We start from the raw sequence: 22,428 nt of genomic DNA on the forward strand, positions 1-22,428 counted from the left end.
AATGTTCTCCTGAACAAAACTGAAACAGTCCAACCACCTGCAAACAGACCCCACAGGAAAGATGTATCCTGCTAAACTCCACATCAGCCGCGTAAGCTCCCCCAGCCCTGCACAAAGGGGGGGAGGAGTTAAACCCTTGGCTTGACAGTCACCCACCAGTGTCCTGAGAGCCTCTGCAGGCGCAGAGGAAACAGTTTAATATAGACAAACCCTGAAACGACACATGAAGTGATACTAAAAGATCTCCAGCGAATGGTCAGTAACATCCCTGCCTTTACACTAGAGCCTGCAGGAGACCCCGACGTCCACGCCTACCTGCGATACATTGACTTTCACCCGCAGTCTTTGATGAGTGCGCACCATCAAGATAGACTCTATCTGATCTGGATCACATCCAGCCCAGAGGTGCAACGCTCTCATTTTTATGACCCTGCAAAACAAGTAATCTCAACGATTACTAGGGCATAACTATAGTCCTGAGGATTGATAATAAGCATAATCTGAATAGGAAAACTGTCCTTTTCCTCCTATCCTTCACTTTGTCAAGCCCGTTGTGAACCACCAGTTATAATTTAGCCATAAGAACCATCTTAAGTCGCTCTCTGCTGGTTTGGAGATGAACAGTCGCAGGTTTAGTGTTTGTTAACAGCGGGGTTTGTCGCCCTCTGCTGGTTTGGAGATGAACAGTCGCAGGTTTTGCGTTTGTTAACAGTGGGGTTTGTCGCCCTCTGCTGGTTTGGAGATGAACAGTCGCAGGTTTAGTGTTTGTTAACAGCGGGGTTTGTCGCCCTCTGCTGGTTTGGAGATGAACAGTGGCAGGTTTAGTGTTTGTTAACAGCGGGGTTTGTCGCCCTCTGCTGGTTTGGAGATGAACAGTCGCAGGTTTTGCGTTTGTTAACAGCGGGGTTTGTCGCCCTCTGCTGGTTTGGAGATGAACAGTCGCAGGTTTAGTGTTTGTTAACAGCGGGGTTTGTCGCCCTCTGCTGGATTGGAGATGAACAGTGGCAGGTTTAGTGTTTGTTAACAGCGGGGTTTGTCGCCCTCTGCTGGTTTGGAGATGAACAGTGGCAGGTTTAGTGTTTGTTAACAGCGGGGTTTGTCGCCCTCTGCTGGATTGCTGTTGAAGAGCCTCTTGAGAATGCGAAGCTGCAGGAATCCAGCAGTGATGATGGCGAGACTCTGGACAGAAGACCAACTGTTCACATAAGTGGAGTAAGTGGAGTTGGACTGAAGCAGGTAGAAATCAGCTCCTCGTCTCATTCGCTCGTAGTTGTAGTGACGCCACATGTGGAAGACAAACTTCTGCAGTCTGACGCTGCTCTCCTGTATGCAGTGCAAATCTTTATTCAGTTGGGTGTAAAATATGTGAAATAAAATAAATCTCTTTTTTTCTCTCAAAAACATAAAAATCTGTTGAATATTTCACATTGTTTTTAAAAACAAAATGAAAAACGAGAAATTTAAACATAATTTACCCTCTGAGGTCGGCAAACGCGTGGGCGCGTTTTGCTGGATTTTCTCCACATTGTAGCACTATAAACTTAAATTACTCCGTCATTTATGGTCATACAGAAAAAAGAAATATAAAAAAAGAATCTGTGATATTTCTACTTTTGTATGAGTCCACTTACAATCAAATCAAAACAAATATAAAATAAAAAAAATAAAGAAAATAAACAGGGTGTGCGTTCTGCCTCTCCGTCGCGGTGAACTTTTTTTTTCTTGAGCACGTCTATAAACTGAAACAAAACTCAGCGAATACTTGTCACACATTTATGAGCCATATACCTTTATAAACATTTAAGTGTGTACTTTTAAATGATCGGATTCAAACTGAAAACAAATATTCTCTGTTTAAGTAATTTGTATAAAACCAACAAGATGTCCAGCTTCTCAAACGCTTCCTAATTATTTTTAATTTGACCACGCCCACAAGCGCAAAAGAGATTCACATTCAAATCTACACATGGAACGCGATCGCGCTCATTACCTCAAAAACAAAACACCAAAACACTTCACAAGTCTCTGCTTTTCATCGAGTTTGAAAGGCTTACATTGGATTTACCTCAGAAGAAGAAGAACGCGATTTGAAGACAAGAAAGATGTAAGGTAAGAAATTCTTACATATTAGTTTGTTTATTGCTGCATAAATTTCACATTGCAGTTGAACTGTTGCTAGATATAGGCCTATGGTGAATATTATAATATTTAGACCCGTGTTTACTGTTACTGTGTTTGTGGATATCTGCTCAAACGTAGATGTATATGGTAACCAAATTGTTTTATATTTGAGCGCGATCGAGTTTGAATGTATCATATTTTGGATCGTTATCGCGTTTGAATGTATCATATTTTGGATCACGATCGCGTTTGAAAAGCAAAACGCACCAAACGGCTTCATGTTTTAACTATTATCTCATTTCATATCATCATAAAGAATGGAAACATTTGAAGTAACATGATAATCAATATATTTTTCTCTAGCTTAGTTGTTACTGAAATCTTTTGGAAGATTTATACTGCTAGGTTATTGTTTTTATTATTTTATCCAGCACTGCGCATAGCTTATGCCTACAAGGCACAACAAACCTGGTGTTCATTATATTATATATTGTTGGAAACATTTGTGTGTGTGTGTGTGTGTGTGTATTCTGTGAATTTTAAAAAGCAATTTTAACCAGAAAAATCCAAAATTTATTCCCAAAATCGTGCAGGCCTTTCTCTTGATATCAGTATGTTCACTTTTTTTTCTTTCAGGGACCAGATGCCACTGAGTCCTGCTGACTTCAACATTCACATGAGTCTCTGTACATGAACATGGTAAAGTGAAAATCAAACACCTTGGAAATGAAAGGTATGTACAATGTTTTTAGGAATGGCACAAAGGTCTCTGTCTTTGGATCATTGTTTTCAATAAGTGCTTTTTTGTCATTTGTTGTGTACCTTTGGATTATGTTGTGTTGTAAATAAATCCAAACAATTTAAAAGCCATTCTTTTTTAAATCTCCTCATTCTTTGTGCATGGTTGCTCAGAATGACAGGGCCTGATAGCTCCTAATAGGGCCGTTAGGGGAGGGTCTTTGTCTTTCTCAGGTGTGAAAACAATACATATTAATGACCTCCCGCATAAAGCTTTCTCACACAAAACACGTCATACAAATTTTAAATCAATATATTGTCTTATCTGAATGAGCAGTCAGGGTGATTTTCACATAGTTTTAGTGCAAATATTCTAGGTTACGTCATACAATTTTCAAAAGTCTTGTGAATAAATAATCAGTATGGGTTTCATGGCCTTATTTCAGTGAGAATTTTTTTTTGTATTTTCACAAACCACGCATAAATGTCATTATCTCAAAACTACAAACTTTTACATACATGCTGCTGATATATTATTGTAGCAGAGTTTGTGCTGAATACAGTGTAATAAGACTTTAGCCATGAAAATGTCACTAGTAACAGAAATAACCACAAATGTCAGAGCATGTCAGAACACCTCCAGGGCCCAGAAAACAGCTCAGACCCCAGAGGGTTAAACAAATGGCTGAATCGTGGTCAGTGGACGAAGTCAGGGCCGTCGCTAGTGGGGTGAAAGGTGGTGACAATTATAGGGGCCCCCACTTCCCAGGGGGCCCCACAAAATCCAGCAGTTATACTATATAGGCCCCTGTTGTGTGAATAATTCTAATATTTATATTAGTTGTATGCCTGAGATTTAAATAAAAACCACGAAAACATGCAATTTGGTTAAATATTTTTTCAAAATATTCTCTTACCTCCCTATAAATGGTTTAGTCCGATCTAAAGTATTTATTAATTATTCAGTCAGTGACAAACATCAGATCGACCCAATAAAATTGTAAGTCCCGCCCCAGCTCGTGAACAGAACCAATCAGAGTTGAGGCGGCAGTGCCTGAAGTTAACGATGAACTTGGTGGAAGAGCAGGAGATTGACTGAAAATGTTGGGGAAAAGAAAACATAACTTAGGGCACCAGAAATGCTATGAAAAGAATGAGAGGGAGGCCAGGAGAGTTGTTGTATCCCAGTCGATCAAGACGTTCTTTGAAGACAGGTTGTATTGTTATTTCGCTGGAAATAAGAAAACTACCGTCTACAGCCTGTCGGGTAGGCTACTCACTCTTCATTATCGATGCGCACCACAATCGACCGAATGATTACGTGTTCAAAATCCCTGTCTTTTTACACTATTGTAAATAGAGTTAAAAAATTGACACGAGTCACGACGCATTGCATTATGCACCTAACCTGCCGGCTGATGATGTATTTATTAGGTTACATCAATAAAACACGAATGCACTTGAATTAATCAATTTTAGCTTTATTTAATAATATTATCTTTATTAAAAAATAAAAAAATAAATGAGGTTATTTTTTAAATTTGACTGCATTCTTGTCAGTCTTGTATAAATGTTTACTTTTTGATTTATGAATTATAACAGACTGTTTCCCTGATGGGGGAAAAAACATTATTTTGCTGTTACTTTTTTTAAAATTGGTTTTATTATTATTTAACAATTTCTTTTTTTTTGTTGTAATTTTTATATAAATTTAACTTTTAAAATAAAGGTTTTACAACAACATCACCTTCTTCTGTTATACTGTATGTGGGCCTCCATGCTCATCTATTGTACAGTATATGATATTGGTGGAGGGTGGTGGGGGCCCACATAAATTTTTTTTTCAGGGGGCCCCGAATCCTCTAGCTACGGCCCTGGACGAAGTGCAGACATTCCTCGAGCGCTGGATGGTGCAACACGGAATGAAAAAGTGTTTCAAGAAGTAGCTCAGCTCTTAGCTACCACACGGCTACCACCGGACCTACAAATCGCGTTTACGATGATGTCATGGCAGTAGAGGCAGCGCAACTATAACGATCAGTCTATAATCCCACCCACTTCGAAGCAGTACTAACTGCAGTGGAAAAGCGAAGCGAGCCGAACCGTGCCACGCAGAGCCGAACTGTACCATGCAGTGGAAAAGCGCCATTAGAGCAGTCAAGTCAAGCTATGTCTGTGTATGTGTCATACTTTGCTGTATGCACCATAATATTCCCTCAAAAGATGCAATAATATGTGTGGAAGTGCCATTGAATTTCAAATGATCGTTGATTGTTTATTATTCATTTATGTTTAGGATGGGAAATGTTTAATATCTGCAACAATTTAACAGAAGGATTGTTCATATGTATGTCTAATTTGCAGAATTTGTCATTGTTTCAGACTACACTCACCCTAAACTGATGAATATGAACAAACCTCATCTCTCCATTAGTCCAACTCTTCTGACTCACTTCAGAGAATAAAGTGTCGGACAGTGAAACTCATATTTGCATCATCAGGGTGATTGTGTTCCTCTCAGAATAGAGCAGCTCCATCAGCAGATGTTCAGCGTCCTCACAGGAGCTTCATGTTACTGGAATACACTACTTCTAGTTTCTGGAGATATACTGGGGTTACAAACCATCAAATAAAGTCTAATGTTGCTGTAGAAGACTACAGAATTACTGACATTCATCTCCTTTTCATTGAACATTAACAATAATGTCATTTTGCTGAGAGTCATGAAAATCATCACCACAGTGTCATTTCCATCAAATCTCAAATGTTTTGATTTGTTTAATAGCATTCTGTCATGGAAATTAATTTTTTTTTTATTTTTGGAATAAAATGCTGACTCCTTGGTCTTGCCAAAGTCTAATTCCTGTATATATTTAATGCATCCTAAATTTTCATACTTTTCCACACAGCTTAATTGTAAATGGTGCATACATACTCTGATATTTACTTTGACTTTTCTTTATTTTCTTTACTCTTCAGATGTCTCATATTTCATCTCGAGCATCTTCACTGACACTGTTGTCTTCTTGTAGTTGTTCGGTGTGATGGAAATATTATATACTTTAATATTCTAAAGTCTCTTTCTGGGACAAGGGTAAAAATAATTCAATCTGCATAAAAAGAATTTAAAAAGAAGCAAATTGGACCTTGTTATAACATAAAAGGGGGAAATAAACCAATTGTTCATTCAAAAATTCTGATGTTTAAGAAACACTCGTGTATTACTGAAATAATTCCTCAAGAGCAGGTTATAAATGGAGATGAAAGAGTTTCAGTGTTTGTTAACAGTGGGGTTTGTCGCCCTCTGCTGGTTTGGAGATGAACAGTCGCAGGTTTAGTGTTTGTTAACAGTGGGGTTTGTCGCCCTCTGCTGGTGTGGAGATGAACAGTGGCATGTTTAGTGTTACAGCGGGGTTTGTCGCCCTCTGCTGGTTTGGAGATGAACAGTGGCACGTTTAGTGTTTGTTAACAGTGGGGTTTGTCGCCCTCTGCTGGTTTGGAGATGAACAGTGGCAGGTTTAGTGTTTGTTAACAGTGGGGTTTGTCGCCCTCTGCTGGTTTGGAGATGAACAGTCGCAGGTTTAGTGTTTGTTAACAGCGGGGTTTGTCGCCCTCTGCTGGTTTGGAGATGAACAGTGGCAGGTTTAGTGTTTGTTAACAGCGGGGTTTGTCGCCCTCTGCTGGTGTGGAGATGAACAGTGGCATGTTTAGTGTTACAGCGGGGTTTGTCGCCCTCTGCTGGTTTGGAGATGAACAGTGGCACGTTTAGTGTTTGTTAACAGCGGGGTTTGTCGCCCTCTGCTGGTTTGCTGTTGAAGAGCCTCTTGAGAAAGCGGAGCTGCAGGAATCCAGCAGTGATGATGACGAGACTCTGGACAGCAGACCAGCTGTTCACATAAGTGGAGTTGGACTGGAGCAGGTAGAAATCAGCTCCTCGTCTCATTCGCTCGTAGTTGTAGTGACGCCACATGTGGAAGACAAACTTCTGCAGTCTTACGCTGCTCTCCTGTATGCAGTGCAAAGCTTTATTCAGTTGGGTGGTGGAAAAATATATATGTGAACTGTCAAAAAATAACGAAATCTATTCAATATTTCACATTGTTTTTAAAATAGAAATGAAAAACAAAAAATGTAAAAACATACTGTATATATATATATAAGCAAATTTCAATACAGTAAGGATGTGTTTGTTGCCGGTAAATGCAGTTATTACCCCAATGAAGGACAATGTACTGTTTATCTGTTTCATATCCTCTTCTTTCTTTTTCTTCTCTTCTTCCTTTTGTTTCTCGATGTTCTCTTGTCCCTCGTAATACACACCAAAGTTCAGGAAAACCTGCATGCTCCCAAAGCGATTGTGGAAATTGCTGAAGCACATCTGATAAAAACCTGCACGGATACACATGATTATTGATTTATTGATTGATTTATTCAACTTTTATATTTTAAAAAGTCTAAAAGCGTGACTTTTATTATGGTACTCTGATGTTAATTAATTTAGTATAATATTGTATGGGGGAAAATAAACAACATACACATGAATTTTAATTTCTCTATGAATTATTTTGTGTCTTGCATTCCCTGCATGGTCCGTATGAAATCCACTTTGGAAAAACAAATGATTTCTCTGTTCATAACACAGGCAGCAGATTAACTAAAAGCGGTATGAAGGTGAGACTCACCAGTCTCCTCAACACTGAAGCCAATCTGACCACTTGCATCATCAGCTTTGCCGACTATTAAGCCGCTCGGCGCATTAACAATCACAGAAAGATGTCTGTCAATGGCCACACCAGTCACCAGCTGGACCTGAACACACACACACTGAGCTGTAACATTCGAAGGATTCAAGTGCATACTGATATTTAAATGCAGAACAATGTCTTACCATGAAGTGTAAGTAGAAGCGCTCTCCATAGTGAGCAAAGTGCCAGAAGCACTGGAGGTCTCTGGCGCGCAGCATGATGGCGAAGTCATACTGATCCGCTCCCCAGAAAAGCTCCTGATCTGAAAGCTCTGGATGAGGGTCTTTCAACTCTCCACTGTTACTCAACCCAAACAATAACAGAAGCCAAAGAAGATAAATGTCATTCTGTAACATTTCAGATTTGAAATATGATTGGCAATAAGCTAAATGAAACCGGAGACCTATTCAGTTTCAGTGCACTGAAGTTTCTGATGATGATTAACTTTGAGTCTGACGTGTGGCAAACGAAAATTTGTTCAGCCCTTCACAGGTGGGAAAATCCCAGCTAGGCCACAGGTGCTCTGGAAAACATCTCTGAAGTGCCTTCGAGAGACTAGAAACAAATGTTTTTACAAAACAATTTTAATTCCCAATACTACTGTTCTTTAATTTAAAATTTTATTTTATTTAAAAATTAATTACTTATTTCACTGTACTGTAACTATGTAAAATCTCAACCATTTACATACAATAATTGTTACTTCAATACAATAATAATAAATGATTATTGTTATTACTCAATCTATTTGACAATATAGCTGCTTTATAATTAATATACAGTGATGAATTGTTATTTCAATGTTAAAACATGTCAGTAAAGATTACCATATTATATAAGGTGTACATAATGATTCTGACGCAACATGAATGATAGAATCCAAAACGCTTGAAACAGATATAATGGGCCCTATTTTAACGATCTGAAATGCAAGTATCAAGCGCGAAACGCAAGTAACTTTGTGGGCGGGTCTTGGGCGCTGTTGCTATTATACCGGCGGGATAAATTACTCTTGCGCCCGACGCAACCCATATGGAAAAGGTTTGCTAAAAACTCCTGTGATTCTTATATGTTCCAACAGAATATTGTAAGGGACATATATGCTGCAAAAACCACATATATAAATTGCATAATATTAATGTATTTTTAATCATATTAAGTCATATATGTCCTACATACAACTAAAGCCATATAGATTTTCATGATGTAAACACATAGGAAAATAATGCTAATTTAATATGAATGTCCAGCATGGACGTGTATAAAACACAGTGCAGTTTACCAATCAGTATAAGGCTTTACTTCACTCATGCTTGTTCTTATCCTAAGTCGAGGCCTATGCCTGTCAATCATGGTTATATACTGTATAATCAGCCTTAGATGAACCACAACATTTAAACTACACACACAAGCACACATTTTAATTACAAAATTATTTATTAGAGTGTATTCTACAAGATACAGTTGCATATTTCACATTTAAATAGTTTTCATTTTAAATCCTGCATCACCAGATTTCATTTTCATTTGTGACAATTTCTCTAAACTTTATCACAGTACTAGTATACAACAGTTCTATTCTTAACCTACAAACATAAAACTTTACTAAATGTCGAAGTGATTCTTATGCTTATCACTCTAAAAAAATAATTCAGTGGCTTAGTAAATATCACAGTAATAATTAACTTTATTAACTTAATAAACCAGTGCTGATCTACCTTTAACTATCGGTGGATACTCGATAACAGACCGGTTGATTACACTTGAATTACTTGAATGTTTAGGCCTAAATGTTTAAGTTTTACTTCGAAAATGTTTGTTTCATTAGTTTAAATGTAGGCAATATTGTATACGTGTTAAAAACACTGTAAAAAATATGCTGTATTGCTGTAGGCTACTCATCGACAATAAAGGCCTATGTCATGTAGTTATACCGGTGGTTGTATAGAATATTTTTACAAAGGTTTAGAGGAAATAAAAAAGTTAATATTACTGGCATATAAACACAGTTAATATTACTCATAAATATTTGTTTTTAAATGCACAACAAATAATTTCTACTCAATTTTATTTGTTAATGTACCAAATGCAGTTACTCAGATCTAATTTGTTTTACTTACATTTACTCAGTTAATACAGTGTATGTAATTGATTTCACTGCTTAAAAATCTAATCAATATTCTAAGTGTAAGAGTAAATCATATTAAAAGTTTTTAGAGTGCATCACCACCAGAGTTCATGTCACATATACAAAAACATATTCTAGCCAATTTTCAACATTTTAATCACTGTTCTAGAAACATATTTGACTCAACTTTGTTCATTTGCAATAATATGTTATAATTTGTTCACAAACAACAGGCCCAGACAGTTCACAATTAATGTAAATACACGGTCTTTAACTGCTCTTTCAAATCCTGTAGGAAAATGAACAGTCCTCATAAAGGTCAGTGATATTCTGACAGTAATCCTCGAACCGGCTTCTGCACTGTTCCAACTGCATATAAGTGCATCAGATGTTGGTCATCAAAACATGAAATCTGTATGAAACACATAAAACAAATGACACAAAATGTGTATAAATTCTATATGACTTTAATTTGACTAGCATATGATTCAATATAAGAATTTTAAATGATTTATATATGAATTTTATATGAGTTTTATATATTTCTACTAATACCATACACATTTGCATACTTTAGTCATGTAAAACTCATATAAGTATTTTAACAGTATTCATATATAACGCAAAAATCCCCTACAAGTTGTATGTGTGCTATTTAGTATGAAATGGGCCATAATCGGTCTGATTTTGTATAGGACATGAATTGGCCTTACATGAAACACAGAAGGTAATTCTGGCCGATTTAAGTAAGGAAGATATATGGTTGCTGTATATGAACCATGCAGGTTTTTTTCATATGGGAAATATAAAATGTGTTGGTCTGAAGTCGCTTCATTACTCATAGGTGTGGTTTGGGCGTAACGTGAAATAAACCTATCAGAGCATCATCTCACATTCCCTTTAAGTTGCTATTAAAACGGCGGATTTGCCAGACGCACGCCAGGAGTGGTTCACAGCCGAGGAGACCGTCGTTCTCGTCAGGGCCGTAAAACACAGAGAAGTTACATTGGGGATGGAGAAACACACCCAAATTAGCTTCTGTTAAACAGGCGTATGATAATTTGGGTAACACTCGTGTGTTAATATTTTTCCTTGTAATAATGTAGCCTATGATTTGCAAAAATGAGAACTGCTGCTTCTGTGTAGATGAGAGAATCAAAGTGTATGTGCGTTGTGCACACGCTACATTATGGCCAAGCATGCGCCCTTAAAATAGCATATGAATAACATGCGCAACGCGCCACTGACTTTAGACTAGGTTTTTCCTGGTCAGTGGCGGAATTGTTTTCTGAAACTGCAAAATAGCACCAGGGAACGTTTGCGCCGGAACACGCCTCCTCTTTTCGCTGAACCGCCCCCGGGAGTGCAAGTTCATTCCCTAATTTACTGACGTGCGTCTGTGGAGGGAAAAGTCAGCTGTGCGCGGGTGCAAAATAGGAATGACACATGTACAAAGTCAATTGCGCTGGGTGCAAGATAGGGCCCAATATCTAAAGTATTTTATATACACAGAGAATCACACAGGAGAGAACCAGATGAAATCATAGCATACTCCACACACATTAAATAAAAACAGGAACTGACAAGCAACAGAACCAAACAAGGAAATATATATATATATATATATATATATTAGGGATGGGACTAAAATTTCATATCACGATTATAATGACCAAAATTATCGTGATTATCATTATCATGGTTTTGTTAAAACGAAATGAAAGTGTTCAAAAATAACTGATGCTCACACTGAAAACAGTTCTCTTACGAGAGGTCTCTCGTATTGCGTAAGTATCTTACGCTAGGGGAAAATCCCTTTTCCGCGAGATATTGAAGCCAAAAAATTATCCTTAATTTTGTATTATTGTAAAACGCGTTGCGGCAGCATACAGACATAGGCAAGACGGCTCGTGTGCCTATTGGCTGTTCTGCGGCAACTGCAGCAGCCTATCGAGCGAGGCCTAGCGTGACGTCAGACCCAATGAGGGTGCTTCGCGCCCACTGCGTCACGTCCCGCCGAAACGGGCGTGGCCTAGGCCTATAAATCCAGCTCGCAGGCAGCTGATATCTGGTTTTTCATCTCTTCAGCGAAGCACACGCATCGCTGGATCCGGAGAGAAGCCGCACCGTCTGAGGAAGCACTTGCAGCGGGACGAGTCGTCACTGAAGTCGCTGGCCGCGCCGCCTTCAATCGCCTTCCTGCTGCGCTATCCGGCGCCTATATCCTTTACACTCTCTGTTGTGTGTGTGTTCGCCGCCGCGACACACACTGTCTAAAAGAGCTTGCGTCTTTTTTAAGATGCCTTCCTGCGGCTCGTGCAGAGCCACACTCAGCGACGGGGACCGCCACGTTATCTGCGTTTCCTGCCTGGTTGAGGATCATGCAGCTCTCGCGCTCGCTGACGGCGGCTGCCATCATTGCAAGCTACTGCCTATGGCGACTCTGAGGACTCGCCTGGCATATTTCACTGAGACTGCACCTCCGCCCGCTGTAGTGCCGCGCCGTAAAAAGCGCCGTGCTCAGCGGGTCCCGGAACCTTCCCCCACCCGTCAAAGCTCGCCGGTTCGCCCGCCAGCTTCACCGGCTTCGTCAGTGTCTCTTCCTGACGGACAGCGGCCGCCGTCTGCCGCCGCTTCCGTCGATGACGCTGATGAAAAAGCCGCGTTGGGGGAGGATGATTCCTGCTCTCTCCTGGCATCGGGCAGTGAGGATTGGGCGAGCTCTGTGGATCTCGCGCCCTCTGTCCGCGCATCTTCAGGCAAAAGAGCTAGCATCGAGTCAGAGCTGATGCGCGTACTCGCACAGGCCGCAGCGAGCCTCGGCCTCGAGTGGTCTACGCCTGAACAGCCTGCTCACAACCGGCTGGATGGATATTTTCTTCATGGGGAGCGCGCTTCAACCCCTAGCCATTCATGCAGATGCATGGGCCAGGCTACCCGGGGTTTCGAAGTGGGTGCTAGACATTATAAAAAGAGGCTATTCGCTACAGTTTCGCCGACGCCCTCGTCGCTATGCGACGCGCGTCAAGACCACGGTAAAAACAGAAGTAGCACACCTACTTCGAGCCGAAATTTTGAAACTATTGAGCAAAGGGGCCATAGAGCCGTTATCTCTAGCTCAGAGCGAAGGAGGGCTATACAGCAGATACTTCCTGGTACCGAAAAAAGACGGGGGTCTCAGACCCATACTAGATCTAAGGCAACTGAACAGAGTGCTTGCAAAGTGACAGTTCAGAATGCTCACGACCAGAAAAATCCTCGCGCAGATTCGCCGAGGAGATTGGTTTGTGTCAATAGATCTGAAGGACGCGTATTTTCAAATACAGATAGCGTCACATCACCCTTCGAGGGCCAGGCATATCAGTACACAGTCCTACCGTTCGGCTTGTCCCTAGCACCCCGTACATTTACGATGTGCATGGACGCAGCGCTCGCACCCCTCAGGCTACAGGGCATGCGAGTATTGAACTACTTGGACGATTGGCTGATTCTAGCTCAATCTCACTCGATGCTCATAGAGCACAGGACCATTTTACTCGATCACCTCGAGAATCTGGGTCTCAGAGTACTTTGCCACAAGGTACAAAGCACAGAGTACAAAGTACAAGGCGATGTACTTTGCCTTACTGAAACCTGGCTTAAACCAAATGATTATTTCGGTATTAATGAGTCTACTCCTCCTGGATACTGTTATAAGCATGAGCCCCGTCTGATTGGTCGTGGCGGCGGTGTTGCAACCATCTATAGAGATATTCTCAATGTTACTCAGAAAATGGGTTATAAGTTTATTTCATTTGAAGTACTTGTACTAAATGTTACGCTCTTAGATGTTAGAAAAACATCCCTATTATCTCTAGCCTTGGCTACCGTATATAGACCGCCAGGGCCTTACGCTGATTTCCTAAAAGAGTTTGCAGATTTTCTCTCAGACCTATTAGTCAATGTCGATAAAGCATTAATTGTTGGAGATTTTAACATACACGTAGATAATCCAAATGATGCGTTATGGGCCTTTCACACAGGACGCGGTATGCGCGGCGCTTGCCGCTGGGTTCTGCGTTGCCCTTCAGATACAACGCGATTTGCGCTGCGCTATGACGTAGGCGGAGTTTTAAAAACTTTTAGCGGGAGCTCTATTACGTCTGTTGTTCCTCCTTTCGGTCAGCAGCAAACAATGTATCTGTCCCATTCTACATTTATAATGTTACAAAAGATTCTATTTCAGATAAATGCTGTTCTTTTGAACTTTCCATTCATAAAAGAATCCTGAAATAAAAATGTAAATAACGGTTTTCAACAGTGAGAATAATCATAAATGTTTCTTGAGCATCAAATCCTCATAAAATACTGATTTGTGAATACAGCTGTCCTGACGATGTCCCTATACGACCTCAAACTTGTATCGTACAGCTCAGGAAATTCCGACACACACAAGACTAGACGTTCATCCATTTTGATTTCCGTGCTTGTTTGAATCCCCCGATTCTATTGGCCGCGCTGGTAATCGTCACAGAGCGCAGCGGCAAAAGTTGAACTATTTTGAACTTTGACCGCGGCGTGAGCGCGAGCTCGCCAATGATGCGCACCGCTGCGCTTGCGCTTTGGTCGACGCAGCAACAAAACGTCCTTGCGCGGCGCAAGCCATTGAGATGAATGGGTTTTATAGCGCAGCGCCGCGCATACCGCGTCCTGTGTGAAAGGCCCATTAGGGGCTGCGTTTACAGATTTATTAAATTCATTTGGGGTCAAGCAAAACGTCACCGGACCAACTCATCGTCTTAATCATACACTCGATTTAATTATATCACATGGAACCGATCCAACCGATATAGATATCATTCCACAAAGTGATGATGTCACTGATCACTACATGGTATTGATCACTACACAACTTGCATATTACGTACTGCTGTAATATGTCATGCGGCGTCGCGTTATCAACCAGGCAGAACAATCCTCCCATCCACCATAGATAATTTCTCAAATTGCTTATCTAATCTGTCTCAGCTGCTGCCTGAACCCAAACAAACAGATGAACTAGAAGAACTAACTAGCACTATGAGCACCATTCTCTCTAGAACATTGGATGTGGTTGCACCTATTAAATTAAAAAAGGTCAGAGAGAAAAATAAAGCACCATGGTACAACAATACTACGCATGTTTTAAAGAGAGAAACCCGTATTTTAGAGCGTAAATGGAAACAAACTAATTTAGAGGTCTTTAGAATCGCGTGGAAAGACAGTATGTCACGTTATAAAAAGGCCCTAAAAGCGGCCAGGGCTGAGCACCTCCGCAAACTAATAGAAAACAACCAAAACAATCCAAGGTTTTTATTTAACACCGTGGCTAGACTAACAAATAAACAGACGTCACCCGAACAAAATATCCCGTTACAGTTCAGTAGTAATGATTTCATGAACTTCTTCATTGAGAAAATAGAAAGCATCAGAACCACAATTGTAAACGTTCAATCTTCAATTGCGCCTTATAATTCAGCTTCAATTATCACCCCGCAAGAACAATTACAGTGCTTTACAACTATAGAACAAAAAGAGTTAAATAAACTTATCACTTCATCTAAAACAACAACATGTTTATTAGAACCTATACCAACTAAACTACTGAAAGAAGTGTTACCTGTAGTGGAAGAGCCTCTCCTCAATATTATTAACTCGTCTTTATCTTTAGGTCATGTTCCAAGAACATTTAAACTGGCAGTTATAAAACCGTTCATTAAGAAACCACAATTAGATCATAAGAATCTAGCAAACTATAGACCGATTTCAAATCTTCCATTTATGTCTAAAATATTAGAAAAAGTGTTGTCCGCTCAACTGGGCTCTTTCTTGCAACAAAATTATATCTATGAAAAGTTTCAGTCTGGATTCAGACCGCATCATAGCACTGAAACTGCGCTCGTTAAAATCACAAATGATTTACTTTTAGCTTCTGACCAAGGCTGTATCTCAATACTAGTTTTACTTGATCTTAGTGCTGCGTTCGATACTATAGATCACACATTACTCTTAGATCGACTACAAAATTATACTGGTGTTCAAGGACAAGCATTAAGCTGGTTCAAATCATACCTATCTGACCGCTACCATTTTGTCTATTTAAATGGAGAAAAATTTATCATAACTCCAGTAAACTATGGAGTGCCGCAGGGATCTGTGTTAGGCCCTCTGTTATTCTCAATATATATGATGCCACTTGGAAATATTATAAGGAAACATGGAATTAGTTTCCATTGTTATGCTGATGACACTCAAATATATATTTCATCACGGCCGGATGAAAACGCTAAATTTTCCAAATTGACAGAGTGTGTTAAAGATATAAAAGATTGGATGACGCGTAATTTTCTTTTATTAAATCCAGACAAGACAGAGGTAATACTTATCGGTTCAAAAAACCGCCCACAAAACCTCGCACAATACAACTTTAACATCATAGGATGTCCTGTTACTTTATCCTCTACAGTAAAAGACCTGGGTGTTATACTCGATTGCAACCTGTCTTTTGAAAATCATATTTCATATGTTACAAAAACAGCCTTTTTCCACCTTAGAAACATTGCTAAGCTACGTAATATGCTATCAGTTTCTGATGCAGAAAAGTTAGTTCATGCATTTATGACCTCGAGACTGGATTACTGTAATGCTTTATTAGCTGGTTGTCCTGCATCCTCAATAAACAAGCTACAGTTAGTCCAAAATGCCGCCGCTAGAGTTCTTACGAGATCAAGAAAATATGATCATATAACACCGATTTTATCATCACTGCATTGGTTACCTATAAAGCTCTGTATTAATTACAAGGTATTGCTACTGACTTATAAAGCCCTAAACGGCTTAGCTCCAGTCTATTTAACGGATCTTCTATCGCCCTATAATCCATCGCGCTCTTTAAGATCACTAAATTCAAGGCTTTTGGTCATACCTAGGATATCCAGAACCACCAAAGGAGGGAGAGCATTTTCACATTTGGCTCCAAAACTCTGGAATAGTCTTCCTGATACTGTTCGTTGCTCAGACTCGCTCTCCCAGTTTAAAACTAGATTAAAGTCGCATCTCTTCAGCCAGGCATTCATATAATCCTACAGTTCAAACTACAATCCGGCCTCTAGCTCATAAATGCCAGAGGAGAACTGGCCCCCGACTGAGCCTGGGTTCTCCCAAGGTTTTTTTTTCTCCATTAGGTCACCTGATGGAGTTTTAGGACACCATTAGGTCACTTGATGGAGTTTTTCGGTTCCTTGCCACTGTTGCCTTTGGCTTGCTCAGTTGGGGATATTTTGGGGATATTTAATTTAATTTTATTAATCAATAAATTCCTCTTGAAACAAACTTTGTTGTATTATTTTAATTTAATACTGTGAAGCTGCTTTGATACAATCTGTATTGTGAAAAGCGCTATACAAATAAACTTGACTTGACTTGACTTGACTCAGAGTCAATTGGGCGAAGAGTTCTCTGTCCCCCAGACAGATAATATCTTTTCTGGGCACAGAACTGGACTCGCTGTCTATGATAGCGCGACTGTCACCACAGCGCGTACTAGACATTCAGCGCTCAGCGATCTCTTTCCGCTGCGGCGCATCTGTCCCGCTCAAGAAATTTCAGAGGATGCTAGGTCTCATGGCCTCAGCATCATCAGTTCTTCAGCTGGGCTTGCTTCGCATGCGCCCGCTACAGTTCTGGCTGAAAGCGCGAGTGCCGCGCCGAGCGTGGGCTTCCGGTCTGCTTCGTCTCAAGGTCAATCAGAAATGCATCGCAGCTCTGAAACCTTGGAAAGCAAACGACTGGTACCAATCAGGTGTAAGCCTGGGGACTTCCTCGAGTGTGAAGGTAGTGTCTACGGACGCATCCACCTCGGGATGGGGAGCGCTGCTCGAGGGCAGACCGTTCTTCGGCCAATGGTCGGAACGGGAGAAGCTTCTGCACATAAACTGCCTCGAAATGCTGGCAGTAGACAACGCGCTGACGCGTTTTTGTCCCCAAATACGAGGACACCACGTCCTGGTCCGTTCAGACAACATGTCAGTGGTGTCCTACATAAATCGCCAGGGCGGCCTCAGGTCCCGAAACCTGCACAGGCTGACAGAACGCCTCCTGGTGTGGGCTCAGCGCAACCTGCTCTCGCTGAGAGCAGCGCATGTGCCAGGGCTCCTAAACGTAGGACCGGACAGACTGTCCAGGAACAATGTTCCGACAGGCGAGTGGTCTCTACACCCACAGACAGTCCAGCTGCTGTGGAAGAAATTCGGCAGAGCGGAAGTAGACCTGTTCGCGTCTCAAGAAAACGCTCACTGTCTGGAATTTTTCTCCAAGAGCAGGGACGCGCTGGCTCATGTATGGCCCCACCGCCCGCTCTATGCCTTTCCTCCCGTCTCTCTCCTGCCTCAGGTGATAGAGCGGATCAGGGAAGAAGGATGCTCAGTGCTACTCGTAGCACCGTTCTGGAAAAACCAACCCTGGTTCCCAGTTCTGATGCAGCTAGCGAGCACTGCCCCATGGCCAGTGCCAGTGAGGAGGGACCTCCTCTCTCAGGCCAAATCGAGCGATTTGGCATCCGCGCCCAGAGCTGTGGTCCCTTCATGTTTGGGCCATCAACGGGTACCCGCTAACCTCCCAAGCGGAGTGTTAAACACGATCATGCAGGCTAGAGCTCCGTCTACGCGACGTCTCTATTCCTCGAAATGGTCAGTGTTCTCCAGCTGGTGCACAGCGCGTGTCGCCCCCAGACTGTGGGGTGACGGAGGTTCTCTCCTTCCTGCAAGAGCTGTTGGACAAGGGCAGGTCCCCTTCCACGCTCAAAGTTTATGTGGCGGCCATAGCAGCGTTCTCAAAAACAACGCTTGGTCAGTCAATAGGAAGGAACGATTTAGTCATCCGCTTCCTTAGAGGAGCTAAGAGACTGAATCCTCCCAGACCTCCCTCAGTCCCCGTATGGGACCTTTCTGTGGTACTGGAGGCAATGAAAGGTGACCCATTCGAGCCTTTACAGACGATTGATCTTAAACACCTGTCTTTCAAGACAGTGTTTCTTCTGGCTCTCGCTTCAGTGAAGCGCATAGGGGACTTACACGCGCTCTCAGTAAGCGCGACGTGCATGGAGTTTGGGTCTAATGACTCAAGAGTTATACTCAAACCTAAGCACGGTTATCTTCCAAAATCCTTCAACACACCGTTTAGGGCGCAGGTCATTTCCCTGTCAGCCCTACCAGTCTCTGACGAGGAAGGAGACGCGAGCTTCCTTTGTCCAGTCAGGGCATTAACCCTCTGGGGTCTGAGGGGTTTTTGGGGTCCTTGAGATGTTCTGACATGCCCTGACATTTGTGCTTTTTTCAGTTGCTTATAAACATATTAATGGCAAAGGTATAATTACACTCTATTTAGCACAAACAGGGCTACCATAATATGTGAGCAACATGCATGTACATGTTTGTATTTTTGAGAGAATAATGTTTATGCATGGTTATTGAAAAAACTAAAAACTAAAGTTTCTGAAATAAGGCCACAAAACACATACTAAATATGTGTCAATAAGACTTTAGACTAATGGATGTCGTTGCCTAGAGTTTTTTCTTCAAAATGATGTGAAAATCATCCTACCTAACATACCTCACATAACACAATACATTGATTTAAATCTTGTAAAACACTTTTTGTTTGTAAAGGCAATATGCGCAAGGGGCGTCAGCGATTCAACACCATCATGCATATTTAGTGATTCACACCTGAGGAGACAATGGGGCCCGCATACTTAATGAGCCATTCATTCAGGTGTGTCACCTATAGCCACAAGAAAGAATGCAAGAGCAACAGTTGGAAGCATCTCAAATTTTTTTATTTTTTTTTGTTACAAATTGTGCTTGCAAATTGGCCTATAATATCCAAGGAAAACATGTCTAGTAATTGTGCAGTTAATTCTCATACTGTATTTTCAGTTTTGGAATATTTATCCTCTCCCCAAATTTGTCACTAATAAAACACAATAAAAATTATTTAAAGAAAAGGATTATATTTACCTTTTAATAGTTTGTTTACATCTACCTTGTAAATATATTTTTTTATTAAAAAGGTTACAATTACAACAACAATTCAAGTGTAATCTTTCTTTGTAAAAACTAAAGTATACATTTTATCATACATATTTCAAAGTTAAGGATTTGATTGATTATTTGATTACTTTATTTTTGACAAAACATACTATATTTAACATATGAGCAAAAATTGGCAAACAAAAGCTTATTTGAGGTGGCAGATATTTTACAGTAAAAATGTATAATCTATCCAAAACTAATCAACGAAATGTTGTCTTTCATATGTCTGTAACATAGGTCTTTCGTTTTTATTATAAGAAATGTAAATGTTAATTTGCAGTTTAATACGTTGCTTATACAAATACATTTTATTTCAACATATTTCAGTCGATTTTTACTCAATACAGTTTGCTAAAAACGAAACATTCATTCACACACAGAAACGCCTGACTGTAAAGTTGTTTTTATGAAATATTAGGGCATATAAATGTTAATTTGATTTTTACTCATCTCAGTATAGCAATACAGTTTGCTAAAACATCATAATTCATTCACACTCAGAAATGCGATTTAAATTTAAACTGTCTTTTTGCGAGTTGTGGTAAACAGCGCGCATCTCTGCCGTTCATTCATTCACAAACAGAAACGCGATTTACTTGAGAATGAAAAAAAACTTACTCCTCGAAATACCAGCACTTCTGAGGTACATTTTCCATTATTATTATTCCTCACAGCGCTGCGAGACGGTGTAAACAAGTACAATGATCTGATTAAACTTGTGTTTTCTCGAGCTGATATGTGGGCGTTCACAGGTTTGCGTGGATTGCCTCAGTAATTTGCGTTTGAATAGCGCGCGCTCTCCGTGGGTGGGGCAGATTAAAACGTAATGAGCTGAGATGAGAACGACTGACATCTCGCTCTTTTCTTACAGATTACATGAACTGAGAATATTTGTTTTTTATATAAATTACTTCATTTAAAAGAAGAGAATTCAAGCTTCATGCCTGTGTGTCTGTATGCCTGTTTGACTGAGTATTCGCTGAGTTATTGTTCATTTTCGGACGCGTTTCAGAATGGACTACACTGACAGAGAGAAGGCAGAACTCGCTTCGTGTTTATTTTTCTTTATTTGGCAAAAAGCAAAACACTTTTTATTGTGAGTATACACAAAAATAATACACATTTAACAGAATCAATTGATGTATGAAACATGTTTGTAATATCAAAGTCAACAGAGCAAAATTAATCTCTTTTGAACTGATAAAAAAAAAAGCGAGCTGGTATCGCCGGCGATACCACCCGACCCCAGGGGGTTAAGAGCTTATGTGTCTCGCTCATCTGTCTTCAGACAGACGGAGCAGCTCTTCGTTTCGTTCAGCGGACGTTCCAAGGGACTAGCGGCGTAGTGGATAGCGTGGATAGTTGACGCCATTGCGCTGGCGTACACTTCCAAGGGTATGCAGTGCCCGTTGGGTGTCAGAGCGCACTCCACGAGAAGCATGGCTTCATCGTGGGCCTGGTCAAGTGGGGTTGCCTTGCAAGATATATGTATGGCGGCAGGCTGGGCCTCCCCGTCTACATTTATAAGGTTTTATAACCTAGAGGTTCCAGCCTTACAGGCCAGGCTGTTGTCGGTCTAAATATACCAGTACTGTCTGTTCTGATGCTATCGGATCAGAATACTGTGTCTGCTGAGCACTGCTCGTTGAGCACTGCTCGCTGATCGACCGCAAAATGCTTATGGGCAAGTAAATAAGACCCACAATTTTCCATCAGCTCAGGCCGTACTCCGCCCTGTCTGTATGATGTAATTTGCGTCTGAGGGACGCTGCTATATGTGGAAGATAGCGGATCCGCCCCTACCAGTGATGCGCGGGTTGATCCGAAATGAGCGGGTGCCTGCGGTCACCCGCGGTCACCCGCGGTTACGAGTCATCCAAAAATATTTTTAATGATATTCGGGTCGCGGTCGGTCGGGTCGTTTGAAATAAAGATGCCAATTAAACCTTTGTAATTTATATATTACTAGACACTATTTTCAATGAAATACATAGGTCTACACTTTATTGGCTGAATAACTGGCAAGAAGTACGATGACGCACGAGCTCAGTCTGCAGGTAGAGATGGAGGCGGCAAGAGAAAAGGTGAAGACTGGGGAGTGGAAGCTGTGGGAGTGTGGGAGACATTTGCCGAAATAATGAAAGATGATGACCAAAGTGCTGGTTTTGTCATGTGTACTTCTTGCGATGCTATTTACACATTTGATAGCCACAAAACTGGCACGACCAACCAGGCACGGCGCCAGGATTTCAGTTTTGGATAAGCCAGACCAATTGTGGGTGGGCCTTAAATTAAAAACGTTAAATAAAAAAATAAAAAACGTTATCCAATCACTGCTTAACTTAATAAAAAAAATATTGACTAATATAGCTGTTATTATCTGTGCGTGCGTATACATAATATAGATTTTAATAGCTTGATGCTCTTTAAATATTTTGTTGCATTGTAAAAAGTTTCGGTGCATAGGATGGACCTATCCGCGATCGCTCTCCATGGTTCTGACCAAAGAAGAGCGCTTTGGAATCTCCATTACGCATCATACCTGGGCTGCATTTTTCCGAAAATATTGTCTATTAGCGCGCTACGA

At 40.8% G+C, this 22,428-nt stretch overlaps 1 protein-coding gene across 2 annotated transcripts; it reads right to left on the minus strand.

Moving 5' to 3' along the window:
- Positions 1-736: 736 nt before the first annotated feature.
- On the minus strand, positions 737-8,061 carry tmed6 (transmembrane p24 trafficking protein 6). Of its 2 annotated transcripts, none has more exons than XM_082159167.1 (4): positions 7,748-8,061; positions 7,542-7,668; positions 7,073-7,248; positions 737-1,323 (listed from the first exon to the last, which is right to left on the minus strand). In XM_082159167.1, exons 1-4 carry the CDS (start codon positions 7,958-7,960, stop codon positions 1,084-1,086), a joined length of 756 nt encoding a protein of 251 aa, XP_082015293.1. In that variant the 5' UTR covers positions 7,961-8,061; the 3' UTR covers positions 737-1,083. The 2 variants fall into 2 exon arrangements, with proteins under 2 accessions (XP_082015293.1, XP_082015294.1); XM_082159168.1 differs by lacking the exon at positions 737-1,323 and adding an exon at positions 5,758-6,865 and having other exon boundaries at positions 7,748-8,057.
- Between the last annotated feature and the right edge of the window lie 14,367 nt (positions 8,062-22,428).

The sequence above is a fragment of the Leuciscus leuciscus genome (genome assembly GCF_965113295.1).
Source record: "Leuciscus leuciscus genome assembly, chromosome: 25".
Classification (NCBI taxonomy): Eukaryota; Metazoa; Chordata; class Actinopteri; order Cypriniformes; family Leuciscidae; genus Leuciscus; species Leuciscus leuciscus.